The sequence below is a fragment of the Mus pahari genome, chromosome 8 (assembly GCF_900095145.1).
Source record: "Mus pahari chromosome 8, PAHARI_EIJ_v1.1, whole genome shotgun sequence".
NCBI classification, from domain to species: Eukaryota; Metazoa; Chordata; class Mammalia; order Rodentia; family Muridae; genus Mus; species Mus pahari.
The window spans coordinates 107414639-107441622 of record NC_034597.1 but is presented as its reverse complement, the minus strand read 5'-3'; the positions used below and the strand labels follow the sequence as shown (position 1 = coordinate 107441622).

The 26984-nt window shown below is 44.5% G+C and overlaps 1 protein-coding gene across 9 annotated transcripts in view; it reads right to left on the bottom strand.

Moving 5' to 3' along the window:
• Window positions 1–26984, bottom strand: part of Mbnl2 (muscleblind like splicing regulator 2) — a 151937-nt gene that overhangs the window by 13625 nt on the left and 111328 nt on the right. For 3 of the 9 annotated variants that reach the window (XM_021204187.2, XM_029541442.1, XM_029541441.1), the window contains exons 5-9: window positions 26188–26451; window positions 19493–19546; window positions 18657–18810; window positions 12281–12316; window positions 10957–11051 (exon numbers count right to left, since the gene is read on the bottom strand). In XM_021204187.2, coding sequence (XP_021059846.1) covers window positions 10957–11051; window positions 12281–12316; window positions 18657–18810; window positions 19493–19546; window positions 26188–26451 — 603 coding nt within the window. The remainder of the gene's footprint in view (window positions 1–10956; window positions 11052–12280; window positions 12317–18656; window positions 18811–19492; window positions 19547–26187; window positions 26452–26984) is intronic. The other 6 variants (XM_021204190.1, XM_021204191.2, XM_021204188.1 and 3 more) reach the window with 5 other exon arrangements.

Below are 26984 nucleotides of genomic sequence, written 5' to 3'. Positions count from 1 at the left end.
CACAAAATGTAAATATTTCCACAAGCTACATTACTTATTAATTATTTCTAGATTACTGTGCTTAGAGAAAGTGACTATTCATGGACACTTCTGCGAACCAATCTTGTTTAACAAATAAATGTCTGTAGCTCAACTTTGAAGAGTTCTCACGTAGCTCCTGCATATGCTTCAGAAGTTAGCAGGGACTGTCCAGCTTATGCTTAACAAACTGACATAAACTTCCAACCAGCAACTCAAAATTCCCCGTCCAGGGGTAGGGCACATAATAGAATTCTTCTCCCTTCCAGGGGCAGAGCACACAATGGACTTTATCTTTACCTTTACACACTTCTTAGGTCTCCCTTTTTAAATCTCTGTCCAAGTTCATGTTTCAAGGGTCTGAAGAGCCCAGAAAGGAACACGAGCAATAGGAATCTTTTCAAGTAACCCCCTGTCCCGAACCCATGGAACTAAAGCTGTTTTAGGGCCCCACTGTTTACTGTGGAACAGCAATGGCACATACAGACATTTGGATTGATGGAACAGGCACGACTTGACACCGGGAAAATATGCATAGGAAAAAAAGTTCAACTTCTCTGATATCTTTGCTTACTCACAAACCCTTCCATGCTCCAAGGAGGAAGCTAAGTTCCATATTTCAAAACAGCTTATAGCTACCAACTCGATGTAAACCATGCTTTGGTGGAGCAAAAGAGGCCTAAATGTAGTGTTAGGAGACCAAGTTTCTCATCCTTGTATAACCGGGAGCAAGCCAGTCTAATACTCTAGGGTTTTATTATAAAATGGAGATTTAGAAGTTTAGAGAAGGTTAAAATCTGGCTTTGCAGGATAACCTTGGGCACGTTCCTCAGCATCTCTGATGGTCCCTTCAGGGACGTTAGTGCTTTCAGAGAGATAATTCACATCAAACACTGTGCATTACGCTTGGCACTCGACAAGTGCTTCAAGCTGGGTGGTGGCCTGAGTTACATCTGTGCTGTCTGTGTGCCCTACCGTCCTTGGGGCCCTTCCGTGATCATTTAAAGCACTTTCTCGGGAAGGCAGCTGGTGAAATGGAGAAAAGACTGCTCTAATTGGGATCCAGGCCTGCGTATTTTCCTAATTTATGTGAATTGGGCAAGGCACTTTGTTGAGTGATTCCAGCTCCTATTACAATTTATAATGTAACGTGTATCACATAAACATGTTAATCTAGGGCTGGAGAGAGAGCTCAGTGGGAAAAGTGCTTGACACATGAGCAAGGGGACTCCAGTTGGGATCTCCAGCACGCATGTAAAAGCCAGAGTACACTTTGCTTTCATTACAGCCCCAGTGCTAGGCGGGGAGGGGGAGGGGAGGGGGAGGGGGGAGGGGAATGGCGCCTGGGGCTTGCTGACCAGCCAATCTAGCTAAAGGAGAGCTCCAGGTTCAATGACAGGCAGGGTACTAAAAAAAGAAAAAGGTGGAGAGGGGTTTGGGTAGGTATTTACTGTCAACCTCTGGCCTCAACACATGTATACACATGCACACACACATGAACATGCATGCACACATGAACATGCACGCACACCACATTTCATTCTACAGGCATGCCATGATTGTGGTAATTTGCTCCTAGGACTTACTGACTTACATCTGAATGATTTAACTGAAACTGTTCTTCACCAGTGACAACAGGGAGTGATATCCCACGGTGATCAGTTTAGCGATACTGCTTTTAGAAACACCCCTGGAGATCAGTGGTGAGCGCCTGCATGTGACACAGGAAGTTTGGCCACATGCGCTCTGCGGGTCTGAGTTCTACAGAGCAGAGAATGGAGATAAGACTAACAGACTGGGAATCGTGGAGCGTCGGACGTGATGCTGAGGCATGACGGAGTCCAACGGCTACAAGAGCTTATAGCTCTTCATAATCCCTTGTCAGGAAATGCCAGTCATCCGATCTGATCTAGTACAAATCAAAGTAGAAACGCCAACAGGGGACGTCGTGAAGGAGGGCTGCGACAGGGGACATCATGAAGGAGGGCTGCGGGGGCAGAAGGCCTCTCTGGATCTTGTCGGTAATTATTCATCACCGGAGCCCAGGGTTCCCTCTTCCCTCAGTCCTTATCCTAGCGCCTCGCTGGTGGAGGAGCCACTTGATGGGGAGCTCATGCTCACCCCTTGAGGTTCTCACAGACACAGCTTCCTGTCTCCTGGGATGCCTGTATCTACTTGCTTTTCCATGAGTGACCACAGCATGTTCTGCTCTGTGCTCCCAGCCAGTCCCAACAGGACCAAAGCAAGCTTTTAAAGCTCACCTGGGATAAACTGTTACCCTACTTAGATCTGTAACTATAGCATCTCTTTAACAACATATTCTGTGTGTGTGTGTGTGTGTGTGTGTGTGTNTGTGTGTGTGTGTGTGTGTGTGTGCGTGTGTGTGTGTGTGTGTGTGTGTACATGTGTTAGGTCTTCGGACCTGGTTGCAAGTACCTTTACTTGTTGAGCCATCTTGCCAGCCCTGAGGCTGACCTTAAGATCCTTTCTAAGCTATACATGCTGTTCTAAATGTGTGTAACGCTAGGGAAACACTGAATTTGCAATGCTCTGAATCTGGCCCATCTGCTAAAGAAAGGCTTCACCTCCAGCTTGCTGCTATTGGGCGATGGTAGGAACCTTCAGGAGGCAAATTTACGCTGGAGAAGTGAGCCTCAGAGAGCTGACCTTGAGGGGGTACTGTGACCTGTTCTCTCCCAGGCTGCCATGAGAGGGCGAGGCCTCTTCTGCCATGCACTCCCGTCATGATGTACGATGCTGGCACAGACCCCAAAGCAGTGGGCCAACCAACCATGGACTGATATCTCACCTGAGCCAAGACGAAGGCTGCTCCCCATGAAGCTGATTATCTTAGGTGTGCTGTCATGGGGCAGAAAGTTGACTGAGACAGGCTTTAGGGTCAAATGCGGCCTTTGCTACCCATTAATGCTATGACCAAACCTAAGCTTTCATTTCTTGAGGTGAGGCAGTGACAAGAGAGTCCATGTTGTAGTGTTTAAGTGCAAAATTATATGAAGTAACAGGCTGCTGAATTCCTCTTTCATTTGACCACACTCTTGTTTCTAGCATTTAATTAGCTCATATGAATATGGGTTCCTTTGTGAATGTGTGTGATACACATGCACAGGTGTGTGTGTGTGCATGCACAGCCAGAGGTGCATGTCAGATGTACTCTATTGCTTTTCACTGTATGTATGTATGTATGTATGTATGTATGTATGTATGTATGTATGTATGTATATGTGTTAAGTATGTATATATTTGTATGTGTGTATGTGCATGTGTGTTGTGTATATGTATAGTGTGTGTATATGTGTGTGGGGGGGTGTGTATACACATGTAGGGCTCAGATATTGATATCCGGTATCTTCTTTAACCATAACTCTGTCTTATTCCTTTGAGGCAAAGTCTCTCATTGAGTTTGAACTTCAAAGGCATCCATTAGACCAGACAGCCAGTGAGTTCCAGATTCCACCTGTCTCTGCTGGGGTTCCAGATCTCTGCTGTCACACTCAGCTTTCTACATGGATTGCTGGAAATCTAAACCCAGGTTTTAGAACTTGTGTAGCAGGCAGTTTCCTGAGCGAGCGAGCCAGTCCATGCAAGCAGTTTCCTGAGCCAGTCTATAGTCCCTCGCCCTATGCATTGAGATAGTGCCTTGCTAAGCTCGGAGCTTGAGTGTCTGGCTAGCCTGGCAAGACCCTGAGATCTTCCTGCCTCCACCTTTCTGTGGCTGGGATGATGGAGTTCTACATCTGCCTTTTCTCTGGGCTCTGGCAGACTGAGTGCAGGTGCTCAAGTGTGCTCAGCAAGTGTCCTGCTGACAAAGCCATCTCCTGAGTCCCTTGCCTTCACCTTTTGCATGTTCTCCATGTTGGTCCGCACCTTACCACGTCCCAGTCTCCCCATATCCTGCAGAGATATGCCCCTGGCTACTTTGTGTATAGAATCTTACCTTGGGGTTTATTTCTCATGCAGTGATATTTACATAGGGGGTTTCATGTCCTTGGGACGTGTTCTGATGATTTCACATCTCCTTATGAAGCCACTGACGCCTAATGACCTCTTGCATCCCTCCCAACTGGAATAGACGGAAACTTATATGATCCTGGAGGTTACTGCCTCTTCCACTTCTGGTAAATGCAGCCGCAGTTTCTTGGGACCCACCCCAACCCCAACACACACACACACACACACACACACACACACACACACACACACACTGGTTACTTCTCCAGTACTCACGCAGAAGTGCAAGACGGCATCCAGATTTGGATGCAAAAAACGTTTGTTGTTTGGAATAGCTTCGATGGAGAAAAGCCCTACCTATCACTGAGCCCGTGGATGGCTGAGGTCATGGGTGGCAGCTAGTCTGCCCTTCCTTAAAAACCTCCAGCTGGGAATAACACACAAGATGAACTATGTATCCATGCAGCTCCATGCCACCAGCCTGACAGTAGAACTGTGGAACATGGTTTCACTAACACCTACAAAAGCCAACATACTCTGGGGAATATGACTTTCACATTAAAAAACACCCCCCCCCCCAAAAAAAAAGAAAAAAAAAGAAAAGAAGAAAAAATAAAAAACAACCCCACCCAAAGTCCTATCAAAACTCGAAAGAGTACAGGATCTGAAGCTCTAAGTGGGACAGTGCACCAGGCACCTCAGGACTCCCCCGACAGGCTAGCTGCTCAGACCTAGAGCTACTATGTCTTCAGGTGCTATGCACAAAAAGTCTGCTCAAGGCTCTCACCAGGAGGTGTGAATTATTCGGAAAAAAAATGAAACTGTACTGGATCACAGTGATCACATAACTTACTTTCCCTAAAGAATCTGTAGGTATTTTCATTAATCAAGCCTCACTGCAGGCGCCCCTGCAGCAGGTGCCTCTGATGCCAGCAAAGGAAAGGTCTGTTCTCTCTTGATTTTCTTAGAGATCTCTCATGCATGCGTGTGTGTGTGTGTGTGTGTGTGTGTGTGTGTGTACAATGTGTATGTGTGAATGCGAGTGCATGTGTGTCATGATGCACATATGTGGGAATCAATTCTCTCCTTCACTCAGTTCTGGGACTCAAACTCAAGATATTCAGGCTCATACGGCAAACTCTTTTTACCTGTAGAGCCATCTCACCAGCTGATTTCCTGACTTCTTAAAGATAAAACAAAACAAAACCACACACAAAACAAACAAACAAACCGGCCAACCACAACTCCGTCCGTCCGTCTACCTTGCTCCTTCTTCATCCAGTTTACCTAAGCCCTGCACTATACTTTCACCTTTGAAAACGTTTCCCCCACCAGGAAATCTAGACTCCTCCACTCTGGCAGTTAGAATCAGTCACCAAGGAGCTCAAACTAAGCATACAAGCAAAATAGTTACAGTGGCCTAACGTGTGAAAGCTGGAAGAGGGAGGAACCTCCACCCACCAAGCAGTGCAGAAGGGGTGGAGTCTTATGGCTTTCTACCCAGCATGCCATGCGACGGCTTGCGGTCTTTGCTTTTGGGAGGGGGTGAGGGGAGAACTTCACTCTGCCCCCCCCCCCGGCGCTTTTTGGTCCTCAGCTCTCAGGGATGGGCAGACTGTGAGAAAGGAGTGTTTGGAAGTTTGAACCCCTGCACGGGGGCTGGCCATTCTGCTATGTACTCCAGGAGGGAGAACCGACAGAAGCCTACCCCTCCCACACGGGGCCCTGCAGAACCAAGATACTTTCTTGTGAAGCAAACACAGGCCCTAAAATGGGTCAAGTGATGAATAGCGTAAATTCTGACGGCCTCCTACATTTGTCTGAATATAGTCCCAGCAGATGGCACTGAATAATAGGAATCCTTCACGGCCGAGCTGTGACAGGGATGAAGCAGAACACCCTTACCTCAGTGGCTTTGGGTTATGTCTATGGGGGCTGTGATGGTGAGTAAGGCGAGATAGGATTTCCTTAAAAGTAGCTCTTAGTAGCCAGTTAAAACACAGTGGGTGAATCTGGTTACGTTCTTTCCGGTCGAATGTTACTGTTTCTGGTAGAATGATACTGAGGTTGAATGTCAGATGTAACACACCTATATCTATCTGCCATGTTGGAAAAATGAAAGCTTCTAGCTTATCAGATATTTCAATAAAAAGATGGGGGCAGTGAGACGGTTCAGCCGGTAAAGGCACTGGGTGCAGAGCCGGGTGACCCGAGTTTAGCCCCTAGATCCTAGATAGCAGAAGGAGAGAAGAACCAACTCCTGCAAGTTGCTTTTGGAGTTCCATACACATGCTCGTGTGTGCACGCACACACATGCCCGAAATAAATAAATGTAACTGGAAATGTGATATATACATGACGGACACACCATCAACTAATTTCTTACAGCCGAATATCTGTGGCGTGAGCTTACTCTTAGGAGGACTTTCAGAGGTGTGAAGTGTGAAGGCCATGACCATGAATTGGCATGTTTTGGTGACACGATTAAGTGCTTGTTCACACCATGATGGAAACATCACATGACTTTGGTTTTGAAGGCACCGTCTGGGAGCGCCAGAGATTCCTAATATTTAGACTGTAATTGTTTTTCTCCCAGACATCTCCCAAACCAGAATGAACTGGTTTATCCTTTTCTATCCACAGAACAATAATGCAGAGCTAGAGAGAGTGGGATCTCTTTATAGTTGAGGGGAATCTGTACACCCCTGTGGGGGTCTAGGCTTCGGTAGTTCTCTGTAACAACATATTGGGGTAGGTACACTGGATGCATATGACCAATGAAGCCATCAAGCTAGTACTCTGGAAGAACTCAGAGCCTAAGAAATTACTCTCTGTGGCAACCTTTCATGCCTCCCCACATTTCTTTCTGCCACCTGAGAGTTCTCATAGCATAAAGATGTTTTGTCTTTAAGTTACTTTCCAGTGTAACCTGCAAAGGCTGAGGCTAAGCGAGCTCTGGCCAGCAGTCTTTGTTTCAGTTTAGGATCCTGCCAAAATGTTTCAAGTCTTTGCAGACTCTCCAACCTCAAATCCAACTGTCTAGTCTCCTTAGCTTCTTTCCCCGAGACTATTCTGCCTGAGATTCCTAACGTAGACAACAAGGAGCATTAAGCACATTAAGGTCAGTGCCCACCTACAGTCAGGCATACTTGGGGCCACACCCGTACACTGACCAATCTGATCACTGGTTCTTTTCCAGCTAAGCTCTATGTCCCTCCCCCTCCCCTCCGCTGTACCTGTGTATTAATGTGTAAAATATATTTGAGTTTGAAAATCCAAAACGATTAAAAAAAAAAAACAACCTGGAAGCACAGTTCTGTAATCATTTAGGTTATAGGAATTTTAACCCACATCTGTCTATTATTAAGACAAAATGTCTATAATGAAAAAACTAGGTAACTGCGTCAACTTCACACATTCTAGTTCTGGGATTGGCTGAAGCTGATTCACTTGCATGTGATTTCTTTTTTATTGTTGCCTAGGCATTCTGAAGGTGGAAGATGCCGGTCTTTGAGTCTACACAAGAAAAGTGCCCTCACACCCAGTTTATTAAGACTGCTAGCTTTATTCTTTAGCTAGCTTTCTTTATTATTTATTAGCTTTCTTAGCTTTATTCTTTAGACACTATAGGTAATGTTCTCAAGTCATAGCGTTACCCAACTCTAACCCTAGTGAGGTCTACAGTATAATTTCTAAACATGACCTAGTGCTCATCTCAGTACCTGGCCTCTATGTCTACGCTCATCTTCCCAGTTTTGTGTCCTCCTTAGCTGGAGACATTCACAAGGCTGCTGCTTCTTCCTTATAGGATTTGAGTTTATGGTGACCACTGCCTGATAGTTACGTTGTGAGATGTGACTTTTGAACATTCATTATTATCTAGATGGCAGCAAACTACCAATCAACAGATGATGAAGACCTCTGCAGCCAACTGCCTGCTGTGAACCCCACCAGGCCATTTATGAGCCGTGACACTTCAGTTAACTCAGGTAAATGTTGTTTAAGTTTTACCATCTATAAAATGAGAAAGATGAACATTTTACCAGTCTCATAAAAGCACAGTGAGGATCTAGTGGTATCTATTACACACACACACACACTCACACACACACAGNCACACACACACACTATGTAATAGTGTCAAGCTATGTAAAATGAAAGAACATTTAGTATCATACCTGCTATGGAGTAAGTGGTTTATATTGTTGTTGTTATTATTATAATTACAGTTATTATTTATAATTTAATATATTGAGATTAAATTATATCAGAAGATATCAATTATATCAGAAAATAACTCGATAAATTTGCTTGTTATATTTTTGTTTACTATGTATATTTCTTTAAAGTAAAATAAAAAATCCAGAATGTATTTATATTCTGTCTTTCTCAAACTGCTAGTCTAAGGCTGAGAGACTTTTCTGGGCATTTAGGCTGAAGCTATGGTTACTGACTGGTGATGTGTCTCCTGGGGCTGGTGTAAAAAAAACGCTCTGGGTGGAGGCTGCCCCCGGGGAGTTCCGGTGTACCCTCTTTTTCCTTTAAATCGCTTGCATCTGATTAGGAGTACCTATGAAGTTTTCAGTGTTTAAAACGGCAATCTGAATTAACCAAGACACAGTTGAAACACAACTGTGTTTTGTGACAAGCACAGCCGGCTCTTGACTTAGAGCTGGGTGCCTGTCACTCAGCGAGCTCCGCCCTCCGCAGCCCCGCCCCCACTTCCTCCTTCCTGAGCTTCTCCTCTGCCAAGCACTGACAAATCTCCAGGCTCATGAGTTTTTATTGACTTTCGTAGGTCACATGGGCCTGGTTCGATTGGCATTTACAGAGTGAACTTGATAACCTGTTATTCCAGAGTCATTGGCCACCGCTGAGTTTCCTGCACTTAGGTGCTTAGAGATCTTTGGTAGTCACTTGGCTCTTCAGTATTCATCGAGATAGATAACGAATATCACATCTGAAAGCTTATACTGCAGTGATCTGATTTTCTGTGCTTTGTCCCCATGTGTAAGCAGACCTTCACGGGAACTGACACCCCATTTCTCTTCACCATCAATGTGCCGCACCAGGGCAGCAACTGTCTTAACAAATCACAAAACTCACAAGGAATCTAGGATTGGGGCAGCCACTCGTGTCTCCTCCAGTTTCCCTGCTCTGGATTAAATCGGAAGTTACACTTGTTAGTTCCTTTATCAATCACACCCTGAAGGGGCACACTTAGGGTTCCGGCTAGCCTGTACACGCCCTCCTCCCTTGCACACTTAGGTAAGCCTCTCATACTTTTACTACTCCACTGCTTTCTACAAATAGCACTGATGAGTCACTAGGCCATTTCTCACTTGTGCCTCATGCACAAGTGGATGCTAGCAGGGACTCACTCTTCAGCTCTAAAGCACTTCTTTACCTTGGCCCGCTCCCTTTTCAAGAAAGATGCCTGAGGATCAGAGACACTCAATCTGTCATAAATGTGGAATTTTACTGTGGCAGGCACCCCTATAGGATAAGGGAAACTTGTTTCCCTAGAAGGGAATTTTCTAACAAACTGGATAAATCTCACAGAAACCCGGTTTTGAGAGGCAGGCTTCCGGATGCCCTACACCAAGTGAGTGAAAAGGTGTTTGAACCTACTTAGAAGGGTGTAGAATCTTCCTCCTGTCTCCCACCCGTTTAAAACCTCAGAAGCCACGCTGATGGTCCTTGGAGGCCGAGCTGGTGCGTGTGGAGAGCAGAGAGATGGCCACTGTCCTCTTATTCTGTCCCTGCTGTCTACTGGCCTTGCTACTTCTCATAAGTCTGCTTTATCATGACACAGCAGAGGCTAGCATCTATCCCTGCCCTCCAGTGCAGTCCCGCCTCTCCTTTAGAGCAAGCCCAGAGCAGTAACCTCACGATTCATGCTGGAAGTGAACCTGTTCTCCTGGCTTGCAGGCAGAAGCTGGGAGACAGCCGTCCACACTCTGGCGCACCCTCTCCCTGTGTTTAACTTACCATTTCACCTATTGGCCTGGCCATCCTCTCAGGGTCTCAGCCCACATTTTTTAAAAAAAAAATCCTTTCACCTTTTCTCAGCATGGTTGAGTTTATTTAAAAGAAAACACAAAATGAAAAAATAAAAAGTGAACAAACAAAAAAACCCCAAATTATTCTCTGAAGGGAGGGCCTCCGTGTGGAGGGGCTTTCCTCGGTGAGATAAGAGCATAGCCCACCACCTCACACACGTCCCTTGTGGCCGGTAAGCATGTGTGCGAACTGGCTAGGCAGGGTCAGAGACACAGTCAGCTTGTGACCACAGAGCAGGAAACAGCCCACAGGCTCTCCCCAACGGGAGGCATCCCCAGGTCTGAAGGGCACATGCATTAAGCCGACACAGTACACTCTCATATTCAGCTATAGCCAGCAGTGGGAGCCCGGCACACGGCTAGCACACTTGTCTCTTAGGGTGGTGTGGCTCTTAACTGGATCTGAACAGATCTTCCAGGGCATGCTGAGTCAACACCGGTGACTAAGGTCGGTGTTCGTGAGAATTATTCGGACGTCAAATTTGACACTTAGGGTATGGGAGGAGAATTCCCATTTTTTTTCTCCCACCACAGAATGAGCCGAATCAAAGCAGAGCTGGTTTGGGAGACTCCACAGGCACAGTTCTATGTTCCTCATGTGGTAGCTCACAGACCACTGGATAAGCAACACTGTACTAAAAGGAACTTAAGCCTGTCAGGTTAATTACACAATATTAGGTACGAAACAAACAGTGCAACACAAAACATAGCTACATCAGTATTTGCAGTAAATGTTAACTCTAAATAAGTGCAACCTGTCCACAAATGCTTGCTATAGAACTAATTAAAAAATAAAATTGGATGGATAAACATGAAAAAAAAATTCTCACCGAGAATTTTTTTTTTAAATATCAGCACTCATTTAGAGTTTGGGATTTGTGAAAGAAAAGCTTTAAAAGGAGCAAACCTGATTGGCTGTGGCTGTTGCTGCGAAGGGGACACTTGTTGCAGGAGTTGTTGCTGCAGAGACAGTGGCGGACGTAGCGCTGTGCATCATGGGTACTTTCAGGAGGGGAACCATGGGAGCAATGAACAGGAGGGTGTAGCATTATGGTAATAGAAGTGGTATTTGGCATGGTGAATATCAGAGCAGCAAGCCATCATGGGTTAACCAGCAGATGGCATGCGATCACAGTGCAAAGCAAGGGAGCATGGGAGAGAAATAAAAAGGGAAAATAGCTTATTACAAGTACAGTTAAAGGAAGTTCTCAAACACAATCAGTGATTCCCAGAGAGCCCAAAGTGCATCGCTTTGATCAGAGGACAACATCATGACCATAGCTACGGCTTCTCAATACATGATAGGTAATACCCAATGAACCAAGTGGACTGATCATAAATCCCAAAACGTCACAGGCTCAGAGGGCTTAATTTAGAATAGGATGGACTTTGGAATCAATTGTTGTTAAACCAAAAAAACATTTTTCTCTTAAATTTGGAAGCATATCTGTAAGGTAGAATTTCAGTGGCCCCGTGATTTACTTCGGTCACTAAAGAGTGAGGCAAAAGAAATGGCTTCGGTGTAAATTCTAGAGCAGTTACTATGAAGTAACCAGATCCATTTTTGCCAGTGTTGACTTTATGAATTTGTAAGTGAAATGTCCTGAAGACAGACTTGTGTGCCAAAGTCCTGAATTCGAGAGAAGACCCCACTGTTAAAATTCCCCATCTAGGGGGATGAATGTGGAGGCACAAAAATAAGCAAAGCAAAAACAAAACTAAAAAACCAAAGCCATTAAAAATAAGTCTGCCCTCTAAAAAGATAAGTAAGTAGGGTAGTTCAGGCACTTGGTCTCAAAACACATCCAAGTATAATTTTTTTCCAAAAATAAATACTTCTGGGAAACTCTGATAACTCTAACACACAGCAAAGAGGAGATAAAGGCACATCACTATGAAACTTTAAAACATTGATGAAATTAGCCTGCCTCTGCTTGCTTCATGCTAAACCAGATAAACTATAAAGAGAAACAACGCAAATCATTAAAAAAAAAAAAGCACACTTGCACTTGAGGTTTCACGTCTCTGTGGTGATCGTTCTAGCATTAAGAGGTCACATTAAAAACCATCACTCTCTTAAATACACAAGCATAGCTTACACGTTAACTCTAAAGCTATTAAGCCTTCAGATCTACTTCCTAAAGCATTCTCTACTATCTCTGAAACAAATGTCAAACAGTGAAGGCATTGCACATCATATAAAAGGCAAATAAAAAAAGGTTGGAACCTACCAATACTGGTAGCGGGTGTCATGCACAAAACTGACCCTGAAGTCATGCAATGGGGGGGAAAGGTGAATAAAAGGGAAAGAAACAGGTTAGCGTCTTAGAGTTAACATTCAGAGTGAGATCGAAGCACAAGGAGGTTAGTTCACACAGTTCTTAGGGCCGTTCACATCGGCAGGATAGCAGATAGAGCCAACTTACTTAAAGCCAATAAGATTCCAAGCCCCACTCTCTGAGTACTCGAGTACTCTCCCCTTCTACTCTAGGTCAACATGATCCTAAGGAGGATGGCATGTGATGATGCAACTGTGTCCTTCTCTGAAGACCTCAAAGGATTTTACACACATGATCAAGTTAACCCTGTCAGGTGGAGAGTAGGTATTTTACAGATGAAAAAATCTGAGGCACAGTAACCCCTCCAAGGTCAAGTGTGCAGTGTGAGCCAAGGACAAGGCCTGAGGTAGAGTTCCGTGCCAAATCCAGGCCAGAGCTGATGCTCGCCAGAGTGTGCTACACTCCGGAGTGCCGTGAAACGTGTGTCGTGTCGATAGACATGTGCAAAGGACAGTGAGTTGAGATTTCACATCCTCTAAATCAAAGCCCTGCCGGGTATGGCAGGAGTCTCTTGAGCAACAACCTGGGTGCTAGGAATGTAGATGGAAGCTTCTGGACGGAGCTGCTGCATAGGTCTGGGATCTGTTCTGGCTAGGAGACTCGCTGCGACAAAGGGGTGGCATATAACAGTGAAGTCTGAGTACCCTATGAGCAATCGTGGAGACCTGGGACCGCACTAGGACCCTGGTGAGAGATTCTGATCATGGCCACTTCAAGGAGGTTTCTGAGGGATCGAAGAGTTAGGGAGTGTTGGTTGGTGTCTGGGTTACTGGGAGAAGGAAAGCCAATTTCACTGCTTCTTTGGGAAGAACTGTGTTACCTGTGAATGGTCTTAATGATGTATATGTGTCACGAAATTCTGACTAAACAGCAATGCAAGTCAGGAGGGTGGGAAGATGTGTTGGGAGCTCTGAGGGATTGCCTTCCACTGGCTTTGTTCCTCAGAATGCAAATGAAGGCAATGTAAGGATTCTTAGGAACTCAAGGTCATGAAGGTGTCAGAGGGGTATTCTTAAACGAATGTAGGTACATCTGCTAAAGGCTCCAGGACTACTTGCAGAGATGTTAGACGTGACTCTGGAAACTAAGTATCTTCACTCACGTTCCTAAGGACCTCCTTGCCTGACCTACATTTTGATCAGGCCATCACTGATTTAGGAAAAGGCTATCCAAGCGGGCTACTTCTGGCTTCTCTCTCTCTCTCTCTCTCTCTCTCTCTCTCTCTCTCTCTCTCTCTCTCTCTCTCTCTCTCACACACACACACACACACACACACATTCACCCTTCCTAAAAACTTGTGCTGAATTCTCTCTAATATATATATATGTGCTGGAGTTTCTAGAGCATGCTTGGGTCCTTTTAATTTAATTTAATTTTTTTTTCTGCTCTGCGGATCTTCTATGAGCGTTTTAGGTCATTCATTCCCAAGCTCTCATTGATCCCATGGCTTCCACGTTTTGTGTCATGCCAGCCTGAAAGTCTCTCTACTTAACTATTTTCCTGACCCCCCCCCCCCCTTCCACGAGAGTCTCCAATGGAACACACTAAGCTGTGTTCTTCCCCGCCTGGTCTCCTCTGCATCGGGATGTGACTGTTAGCCTCTGTTTCCTCAAGGTAGTCCCAGGTTGGCCTCCCTGCTGAGCCAGCACTTGGCTGCTCCTGAGCAGCCAAGGACCTGTCTGCCTAGCCATGACGTCTGCTGCTCTGCAAGTTCCCATCCCAACACTGCTACTATTGGCTCTGCCATAGCATCCTGTCTTCTCTGCTCCTCTCTGCTCCAGCCTCCACTCTGCTGGCACAGTCACTTCGCTTCTGGGAAGGCTTCGCTGCTTTGAGGATGGAGGCCCTTCTAGCCCAATCCCTGACTGCCTCCCCACCTCAGAGCTCCTCCCTGGTACCAAGGTCCATCTGGATGGGCCTTCATTGCTTTCAACTGAATACTTCAGACATTTAGTCTAATTTGGGGCTCTGCTGCCCCTGATCTAGAATACTCTTTAGCCACTTCTTTCTTTCCTCAGGAGTCAAAGTATAAGCCATTTCTTCAGAAAATCATCTTGTCTTAATTTTCCCATCTCCCCTGTCACCCCAGTTTCCATTTCTGTTTCTTTTTAATTATTTGAACTCTTTACCTTTTCATTCATACTACTCTAAATTTTATTAACCTATTCATATGAGTGTTTAGCATCTTTCTCATTCTGTTGTGGACTCAAAAAGACAGAGATCCCATTTAGCTAGATGCATAAGGCACTTCAGGGTACCCCTGTGTGTGGGTCAGTGTTCCAGCCCACTGTAAAAAGCACTTTGGGGGAAATTTATTCCTGAAAATTATTAAAGGGTCTAGTTTGTAAAATATTCCTCTTAGAGTTAACTGTGTTAGGCTTCAAAGTCACTTCTGAAAAATCCCCCTTTATTCTTACTGTGTTCTGTAGTGAATGGGTTTTCTCAAGGGCTTCCTGGGTTACACTAGTGAAATACACAAGGGGTACCCACCATCAGAAACTGTCCCTGCAGTCAGAGAGAGCAGTGTGTCACTCTGGCTTGTGTCCTGGATGTGGGAAGTGCTTGACCACACGACTTCACTGGGCCCCTCTGTGCTGACCAAGAGTGATTTGAACATGGGACATATGGAGCTTAGGGCATGTGGATTGCTCTCTTCATGCCAGATCCTGGTTCTGCTCTGCTTTTCCAGCCATGTCTCCACCTTTCACCTTGTTCTATCCTTTGCTCTTCCCACAGATCCTGCGAGTAATGTATGCTATTACTATAGGATATGGTGCTCTACTCCTCAAACCCACTCTTGTCACACCTGCCCAGTGTGTTCTCCCCCTAACGGTGCAATCTTACTCCCCTTTAAAGTTGTTAGCAAATTCTCCTGCTTTGGAAAATAGCCCTGCTCTTTATTGTTCATGCCTGCATCTGCCAAAGATGAAAACCTTGCCTCTCACCCCACCACCCAGCCCATCCTTCATGATGTGGTCTCTGGCTTTTACCCAGCTCTGGGACCCTTTACATTTTTATAGCATGTCTGCAACTCAGACCATAGTACATGCTTCAGGATTGCTCACTGCACCAAGCAGAGTCCATACGTTTGAATTTATGTTTCCACTGAAGGTGAACAAACCTTTTTACAAGTGTGTGAGAAACATGAAACGTTTATGGTTTCTCATTACTCGGAAATGTCTGGCCTAGAACCTCCTACAGGCACTTCTAACATAATGAAGTATTTTAAGGAAGGGCTCTGCACTGACTTTTCTCTGACCTGATCAACGTTTCACCAGGATGGCGATGCTCTGGATAAATAAGGATCTCATACATGTGCCTCCTCCCTCCATTGCACAAATACTCCATCCCAAGCTTCTGTGAGCCAGAACTATTTGGGTAATTCTTAGTTGTATGCATGCTATTTTGTAGTGTAAATACAGCCTCAGTTTTTCCATCTGCAAAATGCAAATAACTTCTCGCCACTGACAGAACTGTGCCATCTTGAAGAACAATGACAGTGTGTGCAAGAATACTTAGAGTCATTCAGAATAAACTTGTCACAGAGATTTCCAAAGCTATTTATCACACGGCTGTTTCTGAGACCATGCGTGATTTTGCCACTTTCCTATCATAGCAAGGGAAATGTATAAACTTCTTAGTTAAAATAACCCCTATATATTTTTTTTTTTTTTAAAGAATCAAGAGAGGAGAATTCCACCCACCATGACTGTGGAGAATAATCCCATATCCTGTGTCTTACATTAAAATCTTAAAGCCTAAAGGCAGATTGCCTAAGATCCAAATTCACATTGTGTCCGTGGGAGGATTTCAGTACATATCAAAGTTTTGCTATGCATGGCCTTCCACTGCAGGGAACCATTCAAGAAGATACACACAAAAAATGCTTTTGATCTGTATGTATGAAAACTGCTTATGTAAAACATTAACAGAAAGATAAAAAAAAAGTTCATTGAAAATAGTGGGTTAACCATCTGCTAAAAATCACCACACATTGTCATCACCTGATCTGCAGAGGTTTAAAAGCAACCAGGGTAAATAATTACTATTGCTGTCACTTTTTACATAAAGTTGGAAACATGGTTTATAAGATTCCCTGAAGCAAACGAACACGACAGCCTACAATCGTGGGGATTTTTCTCGCTATGTAATTGGGTGAGAGCTTATGCTGAAATTATTTTAATAAAATCATTTTTTATCACTTCAGAGAAGTGTAGTGAATTTGTTGGAAGTTCAAATGCCACTCCAGTACACAAAGTTCACATGGTTATCCACTGTAATCTTTATAGCATACAGCAAATATGCTATAAACACTTGTAATTCACAGACCTAACCCAGCTACAGTCCACCTTTAAGCTTCCAAAGGCTACAGTTGCCAACACAGTCGAGCTGTTCCAGGGGAATCCACCAGAGGGCAGACAGACACAGCCCAGTTAACAGACTATTTAATATTACCCGTCCAAAGCACTGGGCTATTGCTTAAGCTATGCTATTCACCCTTGCTTTGCAAACACTCAAGGGAATCTCTACAGAATCTTAGAGTGGGGACGCTTTTGATGAATTAGCCAACCAGTCCATACTGGATTGGGGTATTCCACATGCTGTAAAGGGCCTCACTGGAATTCCCAGGAGATGGTATCGTCTGTATTACCCACTCTTCAGAAACAGACTTATCTTTCATAGTTTTTCATTCAGCATTTTTTTTTCTGTCTCTTAAAGTATATAATGGCCACAAAGTCTACAATGAGACACTTGTAGTAACCACACAGGATCCTCAGGGTAAGCTGACCTTCTGGTAATTATGTTATTTCAGGTGTGTTACAATCACAAGGCTAAGCTAAGACAGCATGGATTGCCATTAATTAAGGTTGCAGTGGGGTAAGATATGAAAGTAATTTAATATAGATTGAGAACTCATGAACTTTCTGACAGTGAATTTCTATTAATATAAATATAGTTTATCAGTTACTAATTCATTTAAAATACTAATTCATATAGTTTACCATTCATTTATATTTTTTATACAAAGACTATTACTAGAATAAAATTAGCTACCTCCAACCTTAATGCTCATAGGCTATGGACTCTAAGATTAATATATCTAATCACATTGATTAATGACAATGTCTCCTTGTTGTGATGGGACAAGGAATATGGGCTTGGAAAACTCAGTGGATGTTCTTCCCAACAAGGTTCAAGTCACCTGTTTCTAACAGAGACTAAAAGGTAAAGTTGGTCAAGTGAAGATGACCATGTCTGTGAGAGAGAGAGTGTGTGTGTGTGTGTGTGTGTGTGTGTGTGTGTGAGTGCGCGTGCGCTCACGTGTGCATGTGCCCGTGTCAGCAGTCTCTGAACTGGGTAAAATATTGCGGGGGGAATCGAGTTAGAATGGGTAAGTGTTACACTGTTTTCTTTACCTGAATGGATTTTTCATGCCACTTCAAAAACAAAACCCCATTTTAAACTGGTTTGGGGGGGAAGTCTGTAGACTCTGTTTTGGGGCCAGTGGAGGTGGTGTAATGTTATGTAAACTGGAACAGCAGCCTGGTGTTTGTGTCAGCTCTGCCACCTTGGAAAGTCACTTCTCCTTCTCCTGGGGGCCTCAGTTTTCTCATTTGTAAAACAGTCCACTGGATGAGAATTCATGAATACGCTTTTGCCCATGAGACCCTGTGGTTAACAGACGGTCTCCAGCGATTGGTAGGCTAAGGGACAGAAGCCCCTCCTCTTATCACTCATTGGCTTAGAATGGAGGACGAGCACTCCAGATAGCTGTGAACTTGGTGAGAGTGGAGAAGGATGAAGAGAGACAGAATGGATATAAAATACGACAGAAGATTGCTTTCATTTGAGTAGACTTAGACTTTTTAGTGCTCTGAATAGAAGCAGGGAAAAAACGGTTAGTATTTACTGGAATTTATATTTTTAGGTCATTGAGTGTTAAGGACAAATTTCAATTATCTCATATAAAAAAAAGTCTTGCTTGCATAAACTATTTTTTGGGACTTGCGTAAATAGAAGAGACCCAAAGCTTTAAGTGCTCGCTCCCTGTCTCTCAAGCTAAATCCCACCAAACCCTTTGCTTTAGGATGCTAACTACCTTTAGCTATCAAAGCAAGGTCAACAGGTCTAGGTAGCCAGGGCTGTGGTGGGCCAGGCTATATTCGCACCTTCTAAATGCAAACTAGATGCCACCAAACAGCTTAAAGAGATGAGAAGAAAGCACATGACTGGAAGGACACAGGACACAGACACGGAGAGCACGTACCTGTGGGGATGAACGCCGTGTGTTGCTGCAGCTGCGCACTGGTCAGAGCCTGCTGGTAGTGCAAGACGCTGGGGTTGAAGACTGTGCTGGCTCCGTTACTTTTTTCAAGTGCTTGTCTCTTTGGTAAAGGGTGGAGAGCACCAGGAGGGAAGGCCTGAAAGCGAAGAATTCGATAAGATGTGTCCAACTTAAAGCAAGCCTGCATTCCACCGCCACAGAGATCATCAACTGCAACATTCTTTTTTTTTTTCTTTTCTTTTCTTTCTTTTTAAAAAAAATGACAGCTAAAGAGATGCCTCTGCCATGCACCTTAATTTAAACAGCGGCAATGTCGAATGAGTGAGAATTTGTTATTGAGAGCGGAAGCATGAATTCTGTAACCCAAAAACAGTAGCATCTCAACTAAGGGAAAGAAAACCTATCAAGCAACAACAATGGAAAAAAATGGCTTCAGCTTTTTTTTTATTATTATTTAAATAAAAACAGGTTAAACTACACTAAGGGGGAGAAAGGAGCATTTGCGTTATTATTAATATCTATTCTTTAACTGAATGGCAGTTTCTTGAATTTAAAGGTTAATAAGAATTACAATGAGCATTTTTCTGAGCCACATAATTTAAATTTGCTTCACTCTTTGGAAAAGGTATTAACAATTTGTTAGATTCAATATTTATTTCCCAGATTACATATGCAAATGAGATGACTAAACACCTTATTGAATTCCTCCATTTTTTAAATTAATAATAATGATTGGCTGCAACCAGTATTTTACATAGAAATCTCAGCTGGTTCTCTGAAAAGCTACATGCAAAGCGAAAGGTGAAAGGTCAAAGTACCAGGTCTACAGTCGCTTCGAGAGGTCGCTTCAGTGCTTTGGCAGTCGACTGAGTCTTTTAATAACAGGCAGCGAGCACATGATGGCAGTGGGCCAATGGGATTCAAGCGAATTAACATACAGGTAAACAGCAAGCAGAGGTGCATCATGGGAACGGCATTGCATTGTGGATAGGTGAGAAGGAAAAAAATATTCTGAATGCAATATACAACGTACAAAACACTAGGCATGCACAACAACAAAAATGTTCTCTAAAGAAATGAATATTACACCTTAAATTAGTATCGAAGCAAAAAATGCATCTACTGTACCTTAGTTAAAAGCATTTAAGAGAGTAAAATATAGATGTTTGAAATTCAGGAAAGTTAATTAAAACAGCAGCTTGCATACACACCATAAGCACTTTTTTTATATTGCTTCGGGGGGGGGGTTGGGGGGCAGGGGAAATGCAAAACTTTTAAGGACCTTAGGGCTGAAGAACATCTGATAAGTTAGTTCCAATATAGAATAATGAAGAAATCAAGTATATCCCAATTTGAAGAAAAATCTTCATTTTGCTCTGTTTTGATTCAGATTGACCTAACAAAATGAAGTGGCAAACTGAGGCAAAAAAAAATTCAGGCAAAAAATATTCAAACACAAGGTTATTTACGCAAAATGGTTTGGGTCGTTATTTTTTGGCTGAATCACATGGGAAATTGCCTCAGTTCCTGTCTTCATTCTGCTAGGGTGGGTCTCAGCACGTGGGTGAACATCCCAGACCTCGGACAATTTGAATTTAAGCAGGAACTTCCCCAGCATTTCAGTTTTACTGTGCTTCATTTCAAAATACTAACTTATCATCCGTTCTGTTTCTACTACATTTGAAATTATAATGTATTTCAAACAACTTACCGGATTATATACTAAGAAAGTAGCCTTTACAAAAGGCATTTCAAGTCCTTGGGTATTAGTGATTTCTCTTTAGTAATACTATCGGTTCTTTTAGCTACGATCAGGGGTTAACCGGTTGATGACATGTGGGACTTTCTCTAGAACAAGCAGCTAAAATAGCAGGGAACTGCCTTCAGACAAGCAGAACGCTGCCTTCAACTTACAACAGAACTTCTGGGAAGACAGCTTCATTTAAACAACCAAGGTAGTATTGGATATGGATTGATTTAGACCTCAATGAAAAAAAAATGTCTTCTTTCTGGTTGTTAAAAAGTGGAACGATTCTATGATAGGATTCTGTGAAAGTAAGGAAGTCCAGGAAGCAGCTTCAATGCGCATGGGAACAACGGCCATCCCCCTTTTATGGTGAGCACAATAGGTAAATCCCCAAGGTCTGTCTGATAGAATTCAGTCTGAAGGTCTGTGGGAGGACGGTGGACTCTGACAGGAAGGGAGATGGAGCTTTGCCCTCAAGACAGGAACAAGTAATGATGTTTTCCTTGCGCATCATTCCATGACTCAGGATAAAAAACAAAAAAACAAAAACAAAATAATGAGTTCAAGGCCAGTCTGGTCTACAGAGTGAGTTCCAGGACAGCCAGGGCTATACAGAGAAACCCTGTCTCAAAAAAACCAAACCAAAACAAAACTAAACTAACAAACAAAAAACAAATGTGAGAGAAGGTAGCTTAGGAGCTGTGGGACTTGGAGAAAGAGACTAGAAATAAGGTGGAAAGAGCTGTAGGCAGAGAATCCCCAACAGGGAAGAGAATGTTCTAGAAGGCAGTTTGGCTAAAGGTCATCGAATACTAAGGGACTGATTAAAAAAAAAAAACAAAAAACAAATGGAATATTAAAAATAAAAACAGCCCAAACTCTTAGAGAATTCTTTTTGTTTTGTTTTTGAGACAAAGCCTCACTTTTTAGCCCAGATAGGCTTTGAACTCACAGTAATTCTCCTGCATCAGTCCTCCAGAATGCTAGGATTACAAGCATGGACCACAGTGCCATGGAACTCCTGGATTTTATTAAATGTAAATTAAGTAAACTTCCACGACTCCATTCTGGTTATCTCTCCTTCCTGTACAGTTTCACAATGTTAACTAATGCAGGGTTGGCTTGATTTCATTCACTGATATGTGTGCACCTCTACGCATGTGCAAGATGGCACGTGTGGGGCCATCAGAGGGTGGCTTGTGGGAGACTCGGGCCATCAGGCAGTAAATGACCGCTCACTGAGCCTTCCTTCCCGTGGGCCCTGCCAGGCTGGCTGTGGTTTTTGAGCCTCACTGATCTTGGAAGAGGACTCCATGGCTACTCTCGCAGATCTCTGGGAAGGCTCATCAGCTGGCAGAGCCCAAAATCATTCTCTCCTTAACTTCCAGTCCCCAGTTTCCCACTTTCCCAGCCTTTGGGATTTAGGAAACGAATTTCCTAGTGGGTGGGTCTTTTTTGACTTGCATTAAGGCTGGTACACAGAAACACAATTTTGATGTAACAGAGCATCCTTTAGTGAGTTTTCTAAGCAGAATAAGTACTGCTAAATATTAAATATTTCTTTTTATGGCAGTCTTATGGATGTTTAATGGTCTGTGTTTTTTTTTTCTATTAGGTTGTTAAAACATGATTTTTACACTTTAGAGTAACTTAGGAGCTGATGTAAAGTAAGAATAGTAACATTTCTCCCTTTTGCACTGCACAGTATATTTCTTTTATTAGATGCGATTTTCTTCTAAGATGCATTGAGGTTTTGAAGTATGAAGGGTTTCATACACATTAAGGCTTTATATAATGTGCATAAAGCACACATATAGACTATTTTTAAGAAGACTGTATAGATGAATAATCATGTCACCACAGGCTTGCTGGCACACAGCTACTGACCCAGATGAGAATGTCTATTCACCTTCAGGCTCAGACCTCACCTCAGGGATGGAGCAGTCCCGGGTGTATTAGGAGCCTGTTTGACACCAGTGCAAGAAATGGCAATTTAACCAGAACCCCACTTCATGCCAGATATTTGGTCTCTTTTCTTGCTGGCCTTGTCTCTCTTACTGATCCTCTATGGTCTGAATGGACTGACACGAGTGATAAGACTTTATGAGAAGCTAAGATTTCTTTTTCAGAGTCAAGGCACCATCACACTGCAAGTCAAGGTGAGAACAATTGTCCAGGCCAGCATCAGAGGTGAGGATCGAGGAGGTTGGGAAAGCCAGGGGCAACAGTCAGAAGTGCTGGCTCACTGGTCATAAAATGAGGCAGACAGAAACGTGGGCTCGGAGTTCCGGTGAGTGTTTTCCAGAACCTCTGAAACTTATCTGGCGGGCGGATGGCAGCTTATCCTGTTACCAGTTCTTCCCATTGCCATCCATCTTGGTTTATGTGAACAAATACTACACATGAAGATCAAATACCCTTTGTGTTAAAACTAGCAAAGGGCACCTCCGACAAGCTTACTCTCAGGTCTGGAAAATTCTTGTGAGAGAGATGCTCATATTTTAAGAGGTATTATGAAACAATAAGGCTCAAATGGAGACAAATGCCTCTTCTTTTCAAGAGTCAGAGCTTTAAATTCCTTCTTAATGCCTGACTATTTAAAATCAGGGGGAAGATCCCTGGACAATAATAAGAACCCACACCATGGAAGCGCTCTGTCTTAGGCTAAGAAAGTCTGGAGAATGGAATGTTAACGTTTCCGCTGCACCCAGCTCTCCATTTGTCCTCTAAATAAGGAAATAGAATAACAGACTTTCTGTGCTTTTCTGGATAATCTTGCCTGTAAGGTTCATCAAACTACACCAAGGCTGGTTTCAAATGAGCCCCTCACATTAACTGGAAAGACATGACAGATTCAGTAATCTTCCCATCACTGTCACAGAGGCGCTGGCATTGTTCTGAAACTACATTGCTTTCGGTCGCCTCCAAAGATGCTTCGAAATCCTGTGACTGCTCAGCACTCCAAATTTGGGCACAGTGTAACAATCCAAGAAACTATGGTAACTGACTCTCACAGCATCTACTGCAGTAACCTTCCTGCATTCTGATGAGCTTAGGTGAGATTGTGGAGGAGGGCCCCTGGCCGAGCTCAGCTGTGGCTTCACACTGTGGGGCTTTGGGAAAACGGACACTTCTGCCCATATCTCCACCACCCTGAGTCGCCTACCACCAACACAGATTTGGCACACTGACCCTTCAGGAACTCTGACTTCTAGGACGACGGATAACCACAGCATGGCAAGATCGGGGCTGAGCGTGATAGTCACGGTGACTACCATGTTTTGAATCTTCACAGGTATTTGAGTGAGAGAGACAAACGTTTCCAGATTCATCTTCAGAGCTCATCGTGTCTCATGCTGGGCCACTGTGGCCCAGGGTAATCGGCTTCTATCACTTTGACCATAGAGATGCAGCCACCAAGGCAATGGCAGTGATTCCCCACCCCCACCCCTTAATCAGGGCCTCTGTTGAAAACACTGTTTCCTCTCTCATCAGATGTAAGGATATATCCCTATAGATGGCTATGTCATGGGGAAACATTGGTCTCATAGAGTAGAAATGACAAGCCAAGGGGGATGGAAGGGAGAAAGGGGAGACAGACCTGGTAGCTGTCCCCAACATTTCCAAGCCCTGTCTTTCTCTCTTCCTTGAAGGTGTTACATGATGTAGAAAAGTCAACTTGGCCAGTTAAGCTACTATCTCAATAGCAGAGTCCTGGTTAGGCCAGGAGTGCCCTAAGTCCCTGGTGTGGCTTATACAATGAATGCCGTGCAGGAATATGCCCTTGCTGGCCAAGAATCAACACAAAGAGCAGTAAGCTGGGGGCTGGTCTGAAAAACTAACCACAGAGAAGACTCAGTTCACTAAGTAGATGGAAACTGAGTCCTTTGCAGTCACAGACTTAAAGGGTTCATTTTCTCTAAAGATAATTCATTTTCATATAGGCTGAATTATTTATGTGTTTTTATTTTTGTATCCCTCCCCTTTGTTCCCAAACAAACTGAGGTTTAGGGTTTCCACTTCCACTAAACTCTCGTGTGGATGCATTTGGCCCCACGTGTACAGGAAGGGAGAGACTCAGTGTACTGTCTGAACCACTTACAGTGCCTGTGGAGACCAGAAGAGGGCGCTGGGTACTCTCATACCAGAGTTAGAGATGGTTGTGGACCGTGTGCGTGCTTGGGATAGAACTTGGTCCTCTGGAAGAGCAATCAGTGCTCATAAGCACTGAGCCATCTCTCCAGCACCTAGACTACGCTTTCAGGTGCCTTTCTTCTCTGAAGTCCTACCTATTCTTGCCCAGGGAGGACAGGCCTGTGTCCTTCCTTCTTCCCGGAGCCCATCATGCTTCCCATGCCGTGGCTGACAAGCACGGTTGCTCACACTCTATACACCAAGCTCCTGAAGGGCAAAGCAACCAGCCTCCTTCACTCACCCCACCCAGCAGGTGCCTGAGGGCTGGCAGGCTCTAAGAGGTTTCTATGAATGGATGCGATGTGCCCACTGTACATGTAAAGACTTCTGATGAGCTGGATGTCTTGCTTTAAAGTAAATTCATTAAAAATGTCTGCAACCTAGTGCCCTGGTTTTCACTGTGGGTGTGCACTGGACTTGAGTTGCCCCAAAGATTCAGAGAGCCTGGGCCTGGTCCCTTCCCAAACCATAGCACTGCACCAGCTGCTCTGGGGTTAGGCATCAATGGTAGATCCTTCCCAAACCCTTCAGTTGATTCCTGAATACAAGCAAGCTTGAGGAGTGGTCTGCGCATGTGATTCTCAAATGTTAACATTCTACAAAACACCTGGGAGCTTTTAAATGGTGTGTGTGTGTGTGTGTGTGTGTGTGTGTGTGTGTCTGTCTGTCTTGAGGATGTGCATTTACTAGGAGCCAGACACCCCCTGGAGCTGGAGTTACAGATGTTGTGAGCCACCTGATGTGGACGCTGGAAGCCAACTCCAGTCCTCCCAAAGACTGTCCACACTTAACCACTGAGCTGTCTTTCCAGGCCCTAACTGGGAATTTGTTTTTTTAAAAACTGAACTTCTGATTCTGAGACTCTAGGTGAGACCTAAGATTCTGGAGTCTTCACAGGCTCCCAGATGGTCAAAATGACAGTGCTTCCTGTGGCCAAGGAGGCTGTGAGATTCAGGAGAGATAGTAGCATTGGTTCCTGAGGGGCAGTGAGGAGAATTAAAGGGCTAGCCTGGGTTATAGGTCTTTTAGGTCATTTGATTTAGCACCAGCTAGCTCAATTTCATTTCATCCTTTCCTGAGTTGCTGCCCTGCGTGCTTGAACTCGCCCTGACCAGTTGGCAGGCAGTGCAGTCAAGGGGAAATGGGGAGGAGAAGCTAGTGACTGAAGGGGGGGGGGTCACCGGTTGCTGGGCATTTCTGAGAGCCACTCCCTTTCCCCCAAACTGACTGTAGCGTAGGGCTGTACGACTTGCTTTGTCTCCCGGTTCACTGCAAGGCCCTAGACCCACGATCCCAGTAAGGATTGAGGAGGTTTGGAGACCAGATTGCAGAGGGGACAGAGCTCACAGTTTGGGTTCCCTGAACCTTGGGGATTTAGTTATTGTCAAGGGAAGGAAGGGCAAAACAGAACAAAACAAGAAGGGGTGGGGGATGACAACAGAGCTTAGGCAGCGGAGCAGCGGGAATGGCAGCCTTGTCTCCCAGCTGCCCGGAGGCACAGCTCCTTCCCACCCGCAAGCACCACCCGCGGCCTGGGAGGCGCAGCGGTGCGGGCGCGGCGGGCACACTTACCATGACTGTGGCCGCGGCCGCGGCTGCCTGGGCGGCCACCGCGGCCTGGTTGGCTTGGTGCTGCGCAGCTTTGATTTTGGCCTGCAAGTGTGCAGGAGGGTGAAAATATTTGCATTTCTCCCTCATGCAACGCCCCTTTATGTAATCCATACAAACGGTTACGGTGTTGTCGTTTGTGTCGATCATGGTGCTGTCTGCCGGGTGTGCAAAGCGGCAGTCGGTCTCTCCCCGGGCACAGTTTCCTCGCTGGAACTCCCTGCATACCTGAGACAACAGGAAAGAGCAGAAAGCTGCAGAAGAAAGCCTGGTGGCCACCACAACGGAGGAGGAGGAGGAGGAGGAGGAGGAGGAGGAGGAGGAGGAGGAAGAGGAGGAGGAGGAGGAGGGATTTCTCTTCAAGGTGTCTTTAGGTTCAGAGGGTAAAACTGTTATGATCTAGAACCCAAGTTACCCAAGTTGCTAAAGAGTTAATTTGGGCTTTGTTTTGCCCACTTTTCTAGGGTGGATATCAAAATAGAGAAATGAATCCGAAATCTGTTCTTTACCTAAAAACGGCAAAGGAAAAATAATTGAACAAAGACACCATAGTTCTTGCAAAGTATAGCATATTTGTTTCCATTATCTATTTACGTCTTTGAATGCCTGTGTGGAGACAGTTATACAACCCGTGCATATATCTACCTATCATACAGCATGCACACCTGTGTGCGTGCGTGTGTGTGTGTGTGTGTGTGTCTGTCTGTCTGTCTATCTGTCTGTCTGCCAATCAATCATCTATATTGTCATCCCACTCTCGT